Here is a 17,697-nt window from a genome sequence, read left to right as displayed (position 1 = left end):
TCTGGCCATTTGTGTTTTGCTGTTCACTAATTATTTGAGACTTTAAGTTTTAGTTGGCTTACATCCTCCTGGACAGGAAGCAGAAGCCCCCAATGAGACGGTGGCCATTGCCCCTGTTAGGACAGTTTGAGCTAAGAGGCTAGAGTTGGAGATATTTGGGAATCGTCTACATATACATGGTATTTAAATTCATAGATTTAGATAGAATTATTGGGAAAAAAATAATACAAAGTGAAAAAGCCAAGGAAACTACAAATATTTAGAACTTGAGAAGATGGAAATCATCTGGCAAAGGAGTCTGATACCAGTGACTGAAGAAAATGGCATTTTTGAACACTAAATAAAGGAAATATTTGCAGGAGGAAGGGGCCAGCATTTATATGTCATCCAAATGTTGTGATATGAATATCTGCTAATCTTAGACTTCATTAATGGATCTTAGAACAAGGTACATAAAGTTTATCCACAGTAGGTTGGTTAGAATATGTCTTTGCTGCTGTGTATCAAACCATGACCAAATGACAGCAACAATGGGAATGTGTATAGAGGATTGTGAACAAGATGGTGAGGCCTCCACATCTGGCTTTTTGAAATCTGATGAAAGAAACCAGAATTTTCACATAAGAAATTTTTCTTGGGAAACTGTTAGCTTCAAGTATTTTAAGGGGTCTCTCTATATTATAGATTTAGAAACATGAACTAGGACCAATGTGAGAAATTGATCAGAATCACGTTTCTGATTAAACTTTCTAACATTTACAGTTATGCCAGATTTTAACACTGACTCACTGAAAATTTTCCTACAAGTCACAAACTTTCTAGAAAAGTCTTTTACATTCGCATAGGACTTATATTAGGCAAATCCAATGTGCTTTTCAAGATCTAAGACTCAATGCTCATTCATAGATTTTTTTTTTAAAAAAAATACCTTTTCTTATAGTTGTAGATGAATACAATACCTTTATTTTATTTTATTTCATCTTTATGTGGTGCTGAGGATCGAATCCAGGGCCTCACACATGCCAGGCAAACGCTCTACCACTGAGCCATAACTCTAGCCCCCTCAACCATAGATTTTTGTTTCTATCATAATCTGCTTTATTCAATAATCTTCTGCACCTGCCTATTTGTCCCCAGATAAAAGCCAAAAGCCTCTGATTGGCGTTAAAAATGTTCCATAATCTTGTTCTAATTTACAACTTCATATTCCTTTCTGAACACAAATTCTCCACTCTAGTAAAGCTGGCTTATTTATTCTCTATCTCCAAAAAATGATCACTTTGTTTCTTCATCTTTCCTATCTCTTTGTTTGGGAGATCTGATCTCTTTTCTGTTATTATTAAAGAAGTTAATAATGAAAGTTAATAGAAGTTCAAAGAAAGCTTTGCCTCCCCCCCCCCCACTTTTTTTGTGGCTCAGGGGATTGAACCTAGGGCCTTGTGCATGCAAGGCAAGCACTCTACCAACAGCCCTTTTAATCCAGGAAACAAGCCAAGTTTTCTAAACCAGCATCACTGTCATTTATACCATTCATGATCCATTATGTACTGACATTATAATTATAGTATATTATTATGCTACCATTTTATGAGTGTAAAGCTCATTGTCTCAACAAGACTTTTATCAATGGTTATAGATGCAAATCATTGAAAGCCTCTCTTGTTCCACTATTTCCTTACTTTAAATCTTCATAAAAACCTGAGACATGTTTTACATAGTCTTCTATTGTAACCCTATGGAACTGACACCCTTTCCCCATCTTCAGTGGTTACTTGTTTGATAATGCACATTTTGTTGGCTTCCTTCCTTTTCTTTTTTCACCTTCCTCTCTCTGCAATAGGGTTTATTGGGATTACCTTCCAAATAACTTAAATTCCAGTTCAGTTTCAGGGTCTGCTTCTTGGGAGAACCAAACCTAGCAAAAAAGTATTTTTTTCCATGCATATAAGAGATGTGAAAATGGAGACTGAGAGAGGTTAAGTAACTCTGCCAGAGTTACAGAGCTAGTGGTGACAGAGGTGGGATTCAAAGACAATCTGTTGCAATATTTCCTGTTTGGGGCTGATTTACTGTGTCTACATTATTACACCAAAATGCTCTGAACACTCAAAGACTTAGATCAAGTGACCATAAAGACTGTTGTGTTCAAATTAGTTCAAGTTCTCTTCCTAATATAATTTATCTTAGTATTAAATGCAGCTTTTATTTTATTTTTTGGGGTGCTATGGATAGAATATAGAGCCTCAGGCAAGTTAGTCAAGTAACTTACAACTGAGCTATACCCCCAGTCTACCACAAATGCTACATTTATCTCTGTGGCTACTTGGTTAAATGTTTACCTCTCTTTCTAACCTATGTGCTCCATAAGATCAAAGACCCAACTACTTCAGTTCACCATTGTACCCTTGGCATGTTATAAGTAGAAACAAAAGCAGTGAAAACCACTACTAAGTAGGAATCATAAAGTAGAGAAGTATGGAGAGAGCAATGGTGGTACTGGGGGTGGAGAATCAGTAGAAACAGTGATTGTGTTGGGAGGAACAGTGAAGCAGTGACAGAGCGCTTAAGTCATGGGAATGGTATAGTGACCCAAAGAGATAATAACACAGTTTTGATTCTTCAGACATGGCCATGAGCATGCCTGCTAATTCCCAAGAGCTGCTTCTGGATCCTGAACAATAAGAGTTATTACAGTTCCCTATGACACTAGACATTTATTGTGGAACAGTTTTCTTGTTCTGCCTTGCTTCTCCGGAAATCCTTATAATAGACATCCATCTCTTGAGATGAACTGACCACACCTTTAGAACTCAAAAGCCTTACAAATCTGCCAACTGAGAATAATAATATTGTCATACTTTTTCAGAGTTCTGAAAGAGACAGTGCACAAGAAAGCACTTTGAACCCTTTAAAAATATCTGCAAATATAAGGCACTTTTAATGAAAATATTTTATTAATCTACTTCTCAAAGGTGCTATCATAATATTCACAATAGTTTTTCTTAAATATTTACCATTTTGCAGTCAATGAGCTATTCTGTGCCCAGCACATAACTACTTTTTGCTTCTATTTTATTTTCTAGATGAAAATACATTTTTACTAAAAGAACAGGCAGAGTATGTATTGGAATCAGGCAATAATTAGAAACCACTTCTTGCAGGAGGATTGCAAGTTCAAAGTCAGTCTAAGCAACATAATGAGACTCATCTCAAAAGAAAAAAAATAAAAAGGGCTGAAGATGTGGCTCAATGGTTAAGTGCCCCTGGGTTCAATCCCTACTGGGGGTGGGCAGGGAAGGAGCAAAACAGAAGAAGAAGGTAATTAGGTGATTAGAGTAGTAATCCTGATGGCGGATTCTCCAGTAGATGGGGTTTGAGCATTTAGAGATGTGTGATTGCCAGGGGATAGTGAGAAACTGATAGTTCAAGTTCATTCCATAGCTGATGGTGCTGATAGGGGTGGAGAGTTGGAGGACTGGTTTTTAAGCACCAACTATTTGAAAATTTGGAGAAGTTGTACTTGGGGTTCATACATTAGGTAGCAGGCACAGTAGGTACTTTGATGATCTTATAACTCTGGGGGTCTACATTTAAAAGAAAAAATTATTCTCAGAATGCCCACAAGAAGTAGTACTTTGTTATTTATTTTAAGGATCGTGAAACTGCTTCATTCTGTATTTTTCTCACTTCCTAACCTCCTTTGTAGAATAGCACAGAGCATAGGAACCCAGTATCCACATGTCTTATTCACCATTTACTGAATGACACCTATTTGTTCTTTCAGAACATTTTAAAGGCATTGCTTACCTACATCCTGATTATCATATTAGACTCTAGTATATTGGTTCTGAAATTTAAGTGTACAATACTGGGAGGACTGGTTAAAAAATAGATTGCTGTACAGTTGCTAATTCAGAAGGTCTTAGGTGGGGCCTGAGAATTGTCCTTTCTTACAAGTTCCAGGGCTATTATTTCTGGTCTGAATCCACTGTATGAAGTCCAGCTTTTGAGACTAATGCATCTTTGTTTTCTCAGTTACACTATTTAAGAGGCATACACTATTATTTGAAAAAATAACTGCATCTGTGGGCTAGGATGTGGCTCAAGCTGTAGTGCGCTCTCCTGGCATGTGCGCGGGGCGCTGGGTTTGATCCTCAGCACCACACAAAAATAAAATAAAGATGTCGTGTCTACCGAAAATTAAAAAATAAATATTAAAAAATTATCTCTCTAAGAAAGAAAGAAAAAAAAACCAAACAAACTGCATTTGTATTGAACATGGACAGACTTTTTTTCATGACATTATTCCCTGAACAATACAATGCAATAACCGTGTACATGATATTTACATTGTATTACGTATTATAGGTAATCTAGAGATGACTTAGTGTATGAGAGGATGTGCATATAAGCAAATATCACGCCATTTTATGTAAGGGACTTGATCATTCTCAGATTTTGGTACTGGAAGCAATCCCCTGAGTATACTAAAGGACAACTTAATAATTTATATATACTTTAGGATAAAAGACAAAACAAAGCCCCTCTCTTTGGCTATTTGAAGGGTAAAACTTGAATTTATTGATAATTTTGGAAACTACATACAACTGGCACTCTGGGACATTCTTGAGGTTTCACATAAAGGTGCTCTGTCCATTGACACATGCATTGTGGATCATGTTCTGCAGTCTTGCGCAAAAAGCAGGACAAAAGTAGATTGATTTGTCTTCTGCGGCACCTTTCGTTTTCCTACTTCTTCATTAGTACCTGACAGATTTATAATGGCACAGGAAAATACGTTTATGTGAGACAGCAGGGGAAGAAAACATACATATGTGGCAGAAATGTGACTTCACAGCTACTATTTCTACCAAAAATTTCCATCCCTCTTTCTCACATAGCTCCCTTTATCCATTTCGTTTCCTTTCTTGAGTGGCAGGATCTAGTTTATTTATTTTTTTTAAACATGTAATTGTTATATGCTGATTTGTATAATGCAACACAAGAACGAAGAGCACATTAATAGTACTGCCCTGATCTTTGCAGCAGGCTACTTGCCCCTTCTAGTTTCTGTGCCGCCGGCTGAGGCGGTTTTTTCCACAGGTCAGAAAGTAGGGAACTAGCTTCGGGCATTTTCGTTTTCCTTTCCTTCCTCTACACCGCAGGCAGGTTCCTGCAGCACTCCCGTCGCGTTCTTAAGTACTCTTCCCTCCCGCGCATCAGACAAAGCCCGGTGAGGCAGGCGCGCGCCGCTGGCCACAGCGACTGGAGAAGGGACCGCACCGCCACGCGCTCGGAGCCCAAGGGACGCGGCGAGCGCGTCCCCGCCGCTTCCTTCCCTCCCTACTCTTCCCTTTCCTCCCTCCAGGCCCGGCCCCTCGGCCCTGCGACTGGAATGCGCCTGCGTAGAAGCTGCCCTCTCCCTCCTCCTTTGCCGCCCTTCCTTCCCTCCGCCCGTCCTCCCCTACCCCGCCTTCCTTTCTCTCTCGGGTTTCACTAACTGAGTGCTCCAGGTAGTGAGCAGTTCAATTTCCCCACTACCCCGCCCCTCTTCCTCCTCTCCTCCCCACCCCTCGCGGCTCCTGCCGGGTGGAGGATGAAGCGGCTGCAGTGGCCCCAGCCCCAGCAGCGGCACCGACTGTGGCTGCGGTGGGGGTGGCCGGAACTGGGGTGGTGAAGAAGCGGCGGCGGCGGCGGCTGAAGGAGCAGCAGCCGTCTCAGCCGCTTTCCCTGGGCTTCCCTTCCTCTTTACTGAAGCCAGGAAGTTTTCCGCTTCTGTGCATGTGTGTGCGTGAGTGTGGGTGTGTAAGGTGAGGTTTGGGTGGCGTTTGTGCTGGCATTGGGTTTTTTGCCCACTTCGCTTCCCGTATCCCAGGCTGCTCCCGATCTTGGGCTGTGGCCCGAAGAGGGGGCGCGGCGGCGGACTCTCTCCTTTTGTTGTTGTTTCCTCCGCCTAGGGAGCTGAAGTGGGGACGCGTCTGGGTGGGGCGGCTCGGAGCCGGGGCCTACTGGCCCCCGGGGCTCCCGGGCAGGCAGGGTAGGCAGGGTAGAGCGGGCTTCAACATGATGGCGGCCGAGGCCGGCAGTGAGGAAGGCGGCCCGGTGACTGCCGGAGCAGGAGGCGGTGCGGCAGCGGGCTCCAGCGCCTATCCGGCAGTGTGTCGGGTGAAGATACCCGCCGCCTTGCCCGTGGCAGCTGCCCCCTATCCTGGGCTAGTGGAGGCTGGAGTGGCCGCGACTCTGGGTGGCGGAGCTGCTTTGGGGTCAGGGTTCCTAGGAGCCGGGTCCGTGGCGGGGGTACTCGGGGGAGCTGGACTGACAGGGGGAGGCGCTGCTGCTGGCGTGGCTGGTGCTACTGCTGCCGCCGGACCTGGTGGAGAGATGGCTCTCACGAAGGGGACCATTTCATTGCCTTCTGAGACCCTCGGGCCAGGCGGCGGATTTCCCCCTCTGCCGCCGCCGCCTCAGCTGCCCAGTTTGGGCGCGGGCCTTGGCACAGTGGACGAAGGTGACTCTCTGGATGGACCAGAATACGAGGAGGAAGAGGTGGCCATACCGCTGACTGCTCCTCCAACTAACCAGTAAGTCATGATTTCTGTTCTTGGATTGGAGTAGATGGCACCAGGCAAGAAGTGGGAATAGACTAAAGCCTACCTTGTTCTTTCAGCTGTGATATGTTCGGAAAAGTTTTGAAGCTTCAGGTTTCATGGATCGGAATTTAATTTGATCAGTAATCTCCCCTACAGGCATACTATCCCTGGAGTTTTCGTGTATTTATTGCTCCTCTGGGAAAATGTAAAAATTTAAGATGGGAAGCATGGGGAAAATGTGTATCTAGTGAGAATCAGATATGGGTTTGCCCCTCCCAAACTGAGGTGGTGTCCCAGGATTCAGCCGAGCCTGTAGCTATTAAGGCAGTCACAGCCTATAATAACCTGTGTTTGTTCCCCATCGAAGCTGGATGTTTAGTGAGAAACTAAAGTGTAAATAATGAAATGAGTGTTATATTAATAAAATTTGGAAAACGCTTTGGTCAGAATGCTTTCTTTTTGTTAAATTGCAAATCCCAGCTTCTGTCTACCAAAATCACTAAAAGTGATTTAGAAGTGCTTCGATTACTTATGAGAAATCAGAAAAAAAAAAAAAAAAGCTCTGTGAATTACACGTATGATTAAGGCCCTACACTTCCAACAATGTTTGTAACTTGTTCTATGGAATTTCTGTTTATTAGTATTTGTGTAATACTTTTACATTGAGACTTTGTAAATACAAATTGAAGAAAACCAATAACTAATGGTTCTTCTCTTCAGCACTTTTTGTTGGTGGGCAATATAGTATTCCATTTGAAACTTAATTTTGATAGTTTACTTCAGAACATATAGGACAAATCACTTTTGTATGAGGTAGAACCTATTCCTTACATCTACTCTTCGTAAATGAAACTAGGTATGTATTTATAAAGGTGGGCCTCCATGAGAAGAAAATGTTGAGATGTGATGTGGTAGTATGCAACACTTGCTTGATACATCATTTCATCATTTTTAAATTAATATTAAGAAAATATTATATTAGGAAAAAAAGATTTGGTTCATATGGACAATTCAAAAGATTTTTTTATAAGCTTCTTTAGAGGATTTAGAAAGGACTTAAAAAACTAATTAGGAAAAGATTCTGTAATAATCATTTTTTACTTAAGGCTATACTTTTTGATAATTAAGGTGGAAAGTAATCTTATTTATGCCAGCCACGGTATAGAAATGTTGTATTCCTTTTATGTTATTCAGCAGTTTATTTTTTTGATCTAATTTTGTTCCAACATATATTTGTGTATTGCATACTTTCCTGGGAATGTTCTGGAAGTGTTCAAAATTCCATTTTTACACACCTTACAGTTACACAAATATTTATTAAATGCCCAGTACATGCTTAGTACTGTGGTTATAATAAACAGAATGCAGCTTCTAATATTGAAAGGATATAGTCTTGTGTCATTTCATAACTGAATTGGCTTGGGCATATTTAGCATTATAGTTCTTACATTGTTTTTAATAGACTTTTTTAAGAAAAGTTTTCGGTTTACAGCAAAATTGAGTGGAAAGTACAAAGTGTTCCCATTAACTTTTTAATAATAAACCTGATTGAGTACTTAGGAAAAATTGTGTTTGTGAGAATTTCATTAGGTGACACTTTTATCATTATATATATTTAGGAATAAGAATAAAATTGGTATGACTATATTGGAATTGTTAATGTTATAAAAAGTACCCTCCATTTCTAGTATTTATTTTTTCCAGTGCTGGAAATCAAACCTCATGCTTTCTTTGCTCATACCAGGCAAAAAGCTCTACCCACTGGGATACATCACCATCCTATTTTCTAATGTAGTTATAAACTTTTGTCATTCAGAAATACAAATTTCCTCTTCTCTCTCTTTTAAAAAAATATGTGCCTTAGATATCAACCCAGAATTCTTGGAGGCAATAAAGTGTAGTTGTTAAGCATGCAAATTGTGAAGTTGGTCAAGATTTGGGCTGGAATTTGTCTGTGTTACTTGATGAGTGATTTGGAAATGCTAGCGTTCACATCTGTAAAATAGGGTTAATAATGGTACCTCTCTTATGGTTATTTTTAAGATTTAATGAGAATTCTGAACTATTCAGCACAGTGCCTGGTATATAGTTAGTGTCCTAATAAATAAGCAGTCCCCCCAAATAACAGTAATGTAAGTTTATTGTCAATAGATTGCTTACTAATTCTTTTGTTAGAACATCTTCTTTATTAATAGCTATTTAATTATTTTGAGATAAGGGCTCAGTATATTGCCCAGCCTGGCCTCAAACTCCTGAGTTAAAGTTATCTTCCTGCCCATTCTCTCAAGTAACTGGGACTACAGGTGCTAATACCACACTGGCTCAGAGAGCTGTTTTAGAGAATGTTTTGAACTCCAAAGACAAGCCTACCATGATTGATTTTATTTAAAACTTTATTTTAATTTTATAAGGGCTTCCAGCAAAAGGTAAAACATTTCTAGAAGTGACATTCAAATGTTCTATATAAATTTTTATTTTTATATGGAAGGAAACAGACTTGACAACTTGTTTAAATAATGTCAACTTTTGTAGAAAGAATTGAAGAAGTGTTCTTGGATTAAATAAATATTTGACTACTAATAACTGATCATTTTAGTTATTGATAGCGTGGTATTACAAAGGTGTGGGTCACATTATTGAGAACTAATAGTTTGATAGACTAGGGTTCTCTGGTCAGGAAAATGTTTAACCTTGTTTTCAGCTGGTTTTGTGCTGTTGAACTCGAGAGTCCAGTGGCAGTCTGTAGACCGATCAATGGAAATATATTAACACTATTAGTATTTTGTAGCCTGTCTGTGTGCATGATGCATCATTAGTCTCATGCTTATTACTAAGCATTTTCATGAGTTTGGTTAAGGCTGAAAGTGTGTAAGTTTAACTTTTGACCGATCAATGGAAATATATTAACACTATTAGTATTTTGTAGCCTGTCTGTGTGCATGATGCATCATTAGTCTCATGCTTATTACTAAGCATTTTCATGAGTTTGGTTAAGGCTGAAAGTGTGTAAGTTTAACTATTATTTTTAAAAATATCTTCCTTTTTCAAGTTTTTTGAAATAAAAAAAAAATTCTCCCTGTATTTTTTTTTTTCTGCTGTGAAAATTTCTGTATCTAAAACTGCTGGCATTTCTTTTTCAATAGAAAGAAAGTTTAAATTAAAGGAGTTTGTCAGTGGTACTTTGTAATTTTATGGAACTTTTTCATAGTCCTTGTTACTTTTCTATAGGACTGAAGGGTGATGATAAATGGGAATTGTTCTCCTAGTGTACTTTTAATAATTTAGAGATTTTTGAACTGTTAGCCTGGAGTACCAGAGGCCTTTGATGAGAATCCAACCCACAGATATATATTGTTTGCTTTTAGTCTACTTGGAATATTTAGTAATTAGTTGCCATCTTTTAAAAATAAGAAGATGTCACATTTAAGAAGTCTTAATTTTTGTAACCTCTTGAAAAGTCACAGGACGTGGCTATACCTGGTGGCTGTTCCTGATTGCGAGTAGATTGTTAGAGCTGAGTAGTGGTTGCCAGTTTTATATGGGTAGTTGGCTCTCCATTTTGCTGTAGTTTCCACCAGGCATGCTTTGCCTTTGATATTGTTTGCCTGGCATCTGGCTTAGGTCTTGCCCTGGACCTAATAATATTTAGGCATGTAAAGCCTGTGTTCTTAAAGAAGAGAAAACAGAATTATAATAGCTTCTTTTTTTCCTTAAAAATAATTTTACTGTCTTTATAAAAGTAAAATCATGCTTAATTAAGTTAAATAATTGTTGAAGGTTAATGTTAGGACATGTAGCATTCATTAACATTGTTACTGATTTCATTATAAGTATGGGTGAGTCATTGTTTCTTAATAAAAGTAATGGTGAGAATTGCAAAGATTAGTTATGGACAGAGTAGGTGCTGACCAGGACTCAAGATAATTTTACTGTATTTGTATAAGTGGTAGAGGTGCTTCAGGGATTACGGCAATGAGTAAAATGCTCCCTTTCTTAATGAGTCCCTCTTCCAGGGAAGTTTTAATTCTAGTAGGAGGAAGTTAAGTAAACCAATAACTACTATATTAAAGCTAGAGTAAGGTTAATATCATAACTGAATTATGAGCAAAGGGAATGGGGGCTAAAATAAGAAATTTATATAATTAAAATAGATTCATTGAGGGAAAGTAGCAGGTATAGTTTTCCTGCTGCTTAGTTTATTTTCTAAATAAGAGATTATAGGTTCTGATTTCCTTTGCCTAAGGATTATATCGGGTCAAAGAATTATGAGTTAAATGAGTGTAATAAGCTTTTGGTCCTTAGTGAGGAGTAGTCTCTGCTGAACTTTACCTGTGTTATAGAGGGAGGTTAAAGAGGGTGCCTGTAGTTACTGAGGTACAGAGCAAAACTGAAGGGTGCGATTGGTCTGAATGATTGGTAAGCTACTCTGGGTAAACTAGGCAAACTTTCTTGATGGAAAAAGAACAAGGACAGCCATAAATCAGGAAGAAAAAAGGGAAAACGAAGAGCAGTCCTTTCTGGTTGTTTTACTTCTATTTCTTTACTGGTCTCATTAGAGAAAAGAACAGAATGCCTTCAACAACACTAAAATACCCAAAACAGTAACTTCAGTAGGGCAAATATTTGTTATAATTTGCAGTAGGAATTACTACTGACCTTTTTTTTTTTTTTAATTGTAGATGGACACAATACCTCTATTTTATTTGTTTGTTTGTGTGTGGTTTAGGGGATTGAACCCAGTGCCTCATGCATGCTAGGCAAGTGCTCTACCACTGAGCCACAATCCTGGACCCAACTGACCTTTTTTTGTTGCTTATTACCTAACAGGAAATATTCTTTTCGCTTTACTTGTTTTGGATATCTGTTGTTGCATAACTTTCCAAAACTTATTTGCAAAACCACCAACAATTATTATTATTTTTTAATTATAAAATTCAGGCAAGGCTTGATGGTGACTGTTCCACGTGTCATCTGTTGGCTATAATTCCAAGACAGCTTCTTAACTCATAAAGCTGGTGCCTCATCTGTGATGGCTTTTAAAGCTGGTGGATAGCTGGGCATTTTACTGGACATTTCTCCTCTTTCTTTCCTCCCTCTAGCCTCTACATTTAAAGAAGTGTGGGCTTTTTAATAGCAAGAAACATTCTAAGAGAACAAGAACATGTTCTTAAAGAATAAACCCCAGTGTGCTAATACTTACCAAACCTCTGTATTCCTCGTGCTTGCTAATGTTTCAATGGCCAATGCTAGTCCAGTGATCCTTTGGAAATTTAGTGTGGGAGGTGACTATATAAGAACACAAATACGGGAGGTGAGATTTCTTGAGGTCAATTAAAGGTAGTGTACCACATGTATTATTCATTTGTATGTATTGCAGGATAATATTAGATATTAGTGGGAAGACTGGGATGGGAGAAAGGACAAATATAAGTTCCTTCCTTAGCCCCAACATGATAAGTTGTCTTTCATTACATGAGTCATATCACAACAATAGATGTTATCTTTTGGCTACCATTATCTTAGTTTTAAACCAAAAATATCATCAGGATACTGCATATGGTTTGTTGTAGATATTTGTTTGATGGGTGTGTTATCTCCAAATCACCTGCAATATAATTCAGTTTGGGGCTAAGTTAAAAATAATTGTTACTAGGTACAACTTAATGATAACATCTTCATATATCTTATCTCAGCAGAGTTTGTGGTATAATTTTAGTCATTTTAGTGATTATATGATTTAATGAGTAAAAAAATGAACACTACATGACAAAATTATAAGAACATATAGGATTACTTAAAATGAGGGATTATTCTGAGAAATAAGATGATAAGAATTAACCTATAGACACATTGTACAAGTAAGTTTTATAAATTCAGAGTATATTTGTTGTAGAGTTGAAGGAATGAAAGACAGTAAATGAAAGAATGATGTTGAAATTTCATACTATAATCGTAATTAGAATTTTTATAAAGTTTGATTACCTTTTGATATGCATTTTAGTGATTGAGGGAACACTTATTGCCCAAGTTTGGAAGCTGACTGAGGTAGAATAGCTTGCTTAAATTCACATAGCAAGGAAGTGGTAGAACTGAGATAGACTTTTGTTCTCATATTTTTTCCGCTGTGTCTAGATTTGGGTAAAATTTATAATCAAGTTACTTTTTTTTCTTCCATTTTTAAAGGGACTAGAAGGCAAAGGCCTACTACCCTGAATTTGCTAATCATTTTCTAGATGTCAGGCTTTTACATAAATATCTTATTCAGTTCTTATAACTTGATATCTTATTCAGTTCCTTTAGTTGACAAATATTATCTTAATATTTAATATTGAGAAAACTGTAATGGTAATGGAATTCTAATGCAAATACAGGTTGAGTATCTCTTATCTTAAGTGCTTGGGATGAGAAGTGTTTCAGATTCTGGAATATTTGCATAGACTTTACCAGTTGAGCATCCCAAATTTGAAATCTGAATGAATTTCAAGTTTTCAGATTGGATATGCTCAATATGTACTATGCTTTTTCCTTTGCTTTGTTCCCTTTCAGTACATAGAATACCTCACATATATGTATGTATACCATACAAAACAGTATACAGCAGGGTTGGTAGTCAATTTGGTGTTAGGGACTATATTATGTACCCCCCTCCCATTATAGATTGAATATCCAACCCTCAATGTGACTGTATTTGAATACAGGGCCTTTAAAAAGGTAATTAAGGTTAATGGGATCATAAAGTATAGCTCACAATTCCAATAGGACTGGTCTCCTTATAAGAAGAAACACAGGGGTGTGCATGCACAAAGAAAAGGTCATGTGAGGACACGGAGAAAGCTATAATCTGCCAGTGAAGGAGAGATGCCTTTGGAGAAATTGACTCTGCTGGCACTTTGATCTTTCAACTTCCAGCCTCCAGAACTGTGAAATTTTTTTTTTCTGTTCTTTAAACCTTTCAGACTGTAGCATTTTGCTATGGCAGCTTGCACTGACTAATACATGGATAATTTTGCATATTTAAGTATGGATTTGAATAATTTTGGAACAGATTAAATACAGCTACTACTTGAATAGAGTTCTCACTGTAGAAAAGGAAACCTTGTCTTACTTTACCTTCTTTTTTTTATGAGTCAGTGCCTTATATCTCTTGGCTATAACTGTGTTGAAAGATGGAAAGCTTATTTAAATTCATATCTGTTTTTTTTAGGAAGATCTTTACACATGACTGTGGTAGCTATGGAAAATCCTGTGGGTGAGATATCACTCCAGCAAGTTTTCTGTACTTATTGTATGTTTCTTGTAATAACATTCAATATTACTTTTAATATTTACTTTTAACATCATTAATTATTAATTTACTTTTAATATTGAAAATATTCAATATTTGAAAAAATTTTCTTTCTCTAATATGTCTGTGTCAAGCTTAGGGAAAGACTTAGAGATCTCAACTCTTTTTGTCTTTTTTGTAGGTATAACTCTCTAGACTGGATTCTTACTTCAGACATATAATAAAACGGTATCCCTCTTCTGTCCTTGTTTGTTTATTTAAATATTGATCTCAATTTTTAAATTAAGCTTTTTCTTTTGAGATAGTTATCGATTCCATGCAGTTTAAAGAAATAATCAAGACATGTATCCTTCACTCATTTTACCTCAGTGGTAACATCTTGTGTAACTATAAAAGTGCAATGTTAAAACCAGGAAATTGACATTGATATAATGCACTTCTTCAGATTTTGCTCATTTTATACATTCACTTGAGTGTGTGCATGCATTTGCATGTGGTGTATTTAGTACTGTGCAGTTTTATTACATGTGTAGATTCATGTAATCATCGTCATATTAGAGGTACAGGAAAGTTTCATCCCCACTAGGATCCCTTGTGCCATATTTCTATAACAAATTTTCTCTACTTCTCTCCCTTCTAACCCCTGGCAATCAATAATCTGCTGCTCATTTTGTCATTTAAAAATGGTTGTATAAATTGACCATGGAATATGTAACCTTGTCATTAGTCACTCAGCATAATTTCCTCCAACTTCATCTAAATTTTTTTATGTATTAAAACTTTGCTCCTTTTCATTGCTGAGTAGTATTCCACAATTATGGATGTACCACAGTTTGTTTAACTTTATTTGGACCTCTTCCAGTTTTGGTTACTATTTAATTTATGTGTAAGTTTTATGTGAATATAAGCACAAGTTTTTCATTCTTTCGTATAAATGCCCAAGAGCATGTTCACTTTTATAAGAAATTGCCAATCTGTTTTCTAAAATGGCTATGTCCTTTTACAATCCCACCAGCAATGTATGAATGATTCATTTTTTCTGTATCTTCACCAGCATTTGATATTGTCACCATTTTTTGTTTTAGCCATTCTGATATATGTTTAGTGATATCTCATTGTGGTTTTGATCTTCATTTTTCTCATGATTGCTAATGTTGAAAATCTTTTCACATGCTCATTAACGCTTGTATGTACATACATCCTCTTTGCTAAATGTCTGTTCCTATATTTTGCTCATTTTCCAATAGGATTTTTTTTTTTAGTGCTGAATTTTGATAATTCTTTATAAATTCCAAATATTAGTCCTTTGTTGCATATGTACTTTGCAAATATTTTCTTCCAGTCTGTAGCTTGTCTTTTTTTACCTTTTAGTTCTTAATAGAGCCTTTTGTAGAACAAATAGTTTTATTTTGATGAGGCCTAATATATCAGGTTTTCCTTTAATGGATTGTGTTTTTAGAGGTAAGTCTAAGAACTCTTTGCTTTTAGAGGTAATTTCAAAGAATTTTTTGCCTTGATTAGATCTCAAATATTTTCTCCTGTTTTTACTGTTTCTAAAAGTTATATAGTTTTGTTGTATAGTAAGTTCATGATCCATAATAAGTTAATTTTTGTATAAAATATGAGGTTCAAATTGAGGTTCACATTTTTTGCCTACTATAGTTAAATTGCTCTAGCACCATTTGTTGAAAAAGCAAGTATCCTTCCTCATTTGTTCTTGCACTTTTATTAAAAATCAGTTGGGCATATTTGTGTGGGTCTACCTTTTGATTTTCTGTTCTGTTCCATGAATCTGTGTGTCTCCATGTACTAATTAATACAGTAGTCTGCATTTACCCTGTTTCACTTTCCTCATTTTTATTTTTCATCAGCTGTGGTCCAAAATACTAAATTGAAAATTCCACAAGTTAATAATTCATCAAGTATTAAATAACTTTTTAAAAGTATATTGTTATAATTGTTCTATTTTGCCATTTTTTATTGTTGTTAATTTCTCACTGTGCCAATTTGTAAATTACACTTATCATAGGTAGAGAAAAACATACTATATATAGGCTTCAGTGTTGTCTTTGGTTTCAGTTACCCACTGGGGGTCTTACCATATCCTCTGAGATGGGGGGACTACTGTATCACACTTGATTACTATTGTTATTATGTATAATGTCAAGTGGAGTGATTTCTTCCCTTTATACTTTTTCATTATGTGTTAGTATTTTAGTGATGTTGCCTTTACATTTAAGTTTTAAAACATGCTATTCCCTGTTTACAAAATCTTTGCTGAGATTCCTTTAGGAATTGCATTGATTTATGGATGATTTTTGGCAGAATTGATGTCTTTATTGTCATGGGTACACATGGGATGTGTGCCTTCATGTATTTCTCTAAGTCTTGTTTTTTTTAAATGAACATTTTATAATTTTCAGTATATAAATCCTGTAATCTTTTGCTAAATTTATATTTAATCTGTTTATTTTATTTGAAATGTTTTGTAAATGTTATTGTGTTTTAATTTTAGTTTCCACATGCTCATAGTATATAGAATTGTCATAAAAAAACGCAATTGGTTTTTGTATTTTGGTCTTTTATCTTGCAGTCTTGCCAAGCTTACCTTTTAGTTCCTAGAATTTTTAGATTCCATGGGATTTTCTATACAATCATGTCATCTGTAAATGTGGACAGTTTTCTTTGTTTCTGATGTGTGTGCCCATGTTGGATAAGAGTGGTGAGAGTGGAAATCCATGCCATAGTTTGTTAGTTGTCTTAAATAGAAAGGATTTAGTGTTCAACCATTAAGCCTATGATGTTAACTATAGGCTTGTAGTTTATGTAGTTGGTAGGTGCTCTTTATCAGGTTGAGGTAGGTCACTTTCTTCTGCTCTTCTGAGAGTTTTTATTATGAATGGTTTGTTGGATTTTGTCAGGTGTTTTTCCTGAGTCGCTTTTTATGAGCAAATGATTTTTTTTTTTTTTTAAGCTGGTTGATGTGGATTTTTGAATGTTAAGCCAGCTTGCATATCTGGAATGAATCCTACACGGTCATGGTATATAATCCCTTTCAAAGATTGCTGAATTCAGGTTCCTGATAACATGTTGAGGATTTTTTTGTCTTAAGTTCAAGAGAGATACTGGTCTATAAGTTTCCTCCGTATGTCTTTCACTGGTTTCAGTATTTGAACTATACTGACCTAATAATATAACGTAGGAAGTTTTCCTTCCTCTTCTAGTTCTTCGAAGAATTTATGAAATATTTATTAAGTGTTCTTTAAATATTTGGTTAAATTCACCAGTGAGACTATCTGGGCCTGTGGACTTTTTTTTTTTTTTTTGTATTTTGGTCTTTTCTCCTCCCCTACTTTTTTTTTTTAAAATTTTTTTATTGTTGGTTGTTCAAAACATTACAAATTTCTTGATATATCATATTTCACACTTTGATTCAAGTGGGTTATGAACTCCCATTTTTACCCCATATACAGATTGCAGAATCACATCAGTTACACATCCATTGATTTACATATTGCCATACTAGTGTCTGTTGTGTTCTGCTGCCTTTCCTATCCTCTACTATCCCCCCTCCCCTCCCCTCCCCTCCCCTCTTCTCTCTCTACCCCCTCTACTGTCATTCATTTCTCCCCCTTGTATTATTTTTCCCTTTCCCCTCACTTCCTCTTGTATGTACTTTTGTATAACCCTGAGGGTCTCCTTCCATTTCCATGCAATTTCCCTTCTCTCTCCCTTTCCCTTCCACCTCTCATCCCTGTTTAATGTTAATCTTCTTCTCCTGCTCTTCGTCCCTACTCTGTTCTTAGTTACTCTCCTTATATC

At 36.8% G+C, this 17,697-nt stretch overlaps 1 protein-coding gene across 1 annotated transcript in view; it reads left to right on the top strand.

Moving 5' to 3' along the window:
• The first annotated feature begins 5,442 nt into the window (after positions 1 to 5,442).
• Rasa1 (RAS p21 protein activator 1) overlaps positions 5,443 to 17,697 on the top strand; it is a 107,453-nt gene continuing 95,198 nt past the window's right edge. The window contains exon 1 of the mRNA XM_071612438.1: positions 5,443 to 6,581. Within this exon, the coding sequence (XP_071468539.1) occupies positions 6,064 to 6,581 (518 nt within the window). The 5' untranslated portion in view covers positions 5,443 to 6,063. The remainder of the gene's footprint in view (positions 6,582 to 17,697) is intronic.

This window comes from Marmota flaviventris, chromosome 5, assembly GCF_047511675.1.
Source record: "Marmota flaviventris isolate mMarFla1 chromosome 5, mMarFla1.hap1, whole genome shotgun sequence".
In the NCBI taxonomy this organism is placed as follows: domain Eukaryota; kingdom Metazoa; phylum Chordata; class Mammalia; order Rodentia; family Sciuridae; genus Marmota; species Marmota flaviventris.
The sequence above is the reverse complement of the archived record's forward strand: the minus strand, read 5'-3'. Positions and strand labels throughout refer to the sequence as shown.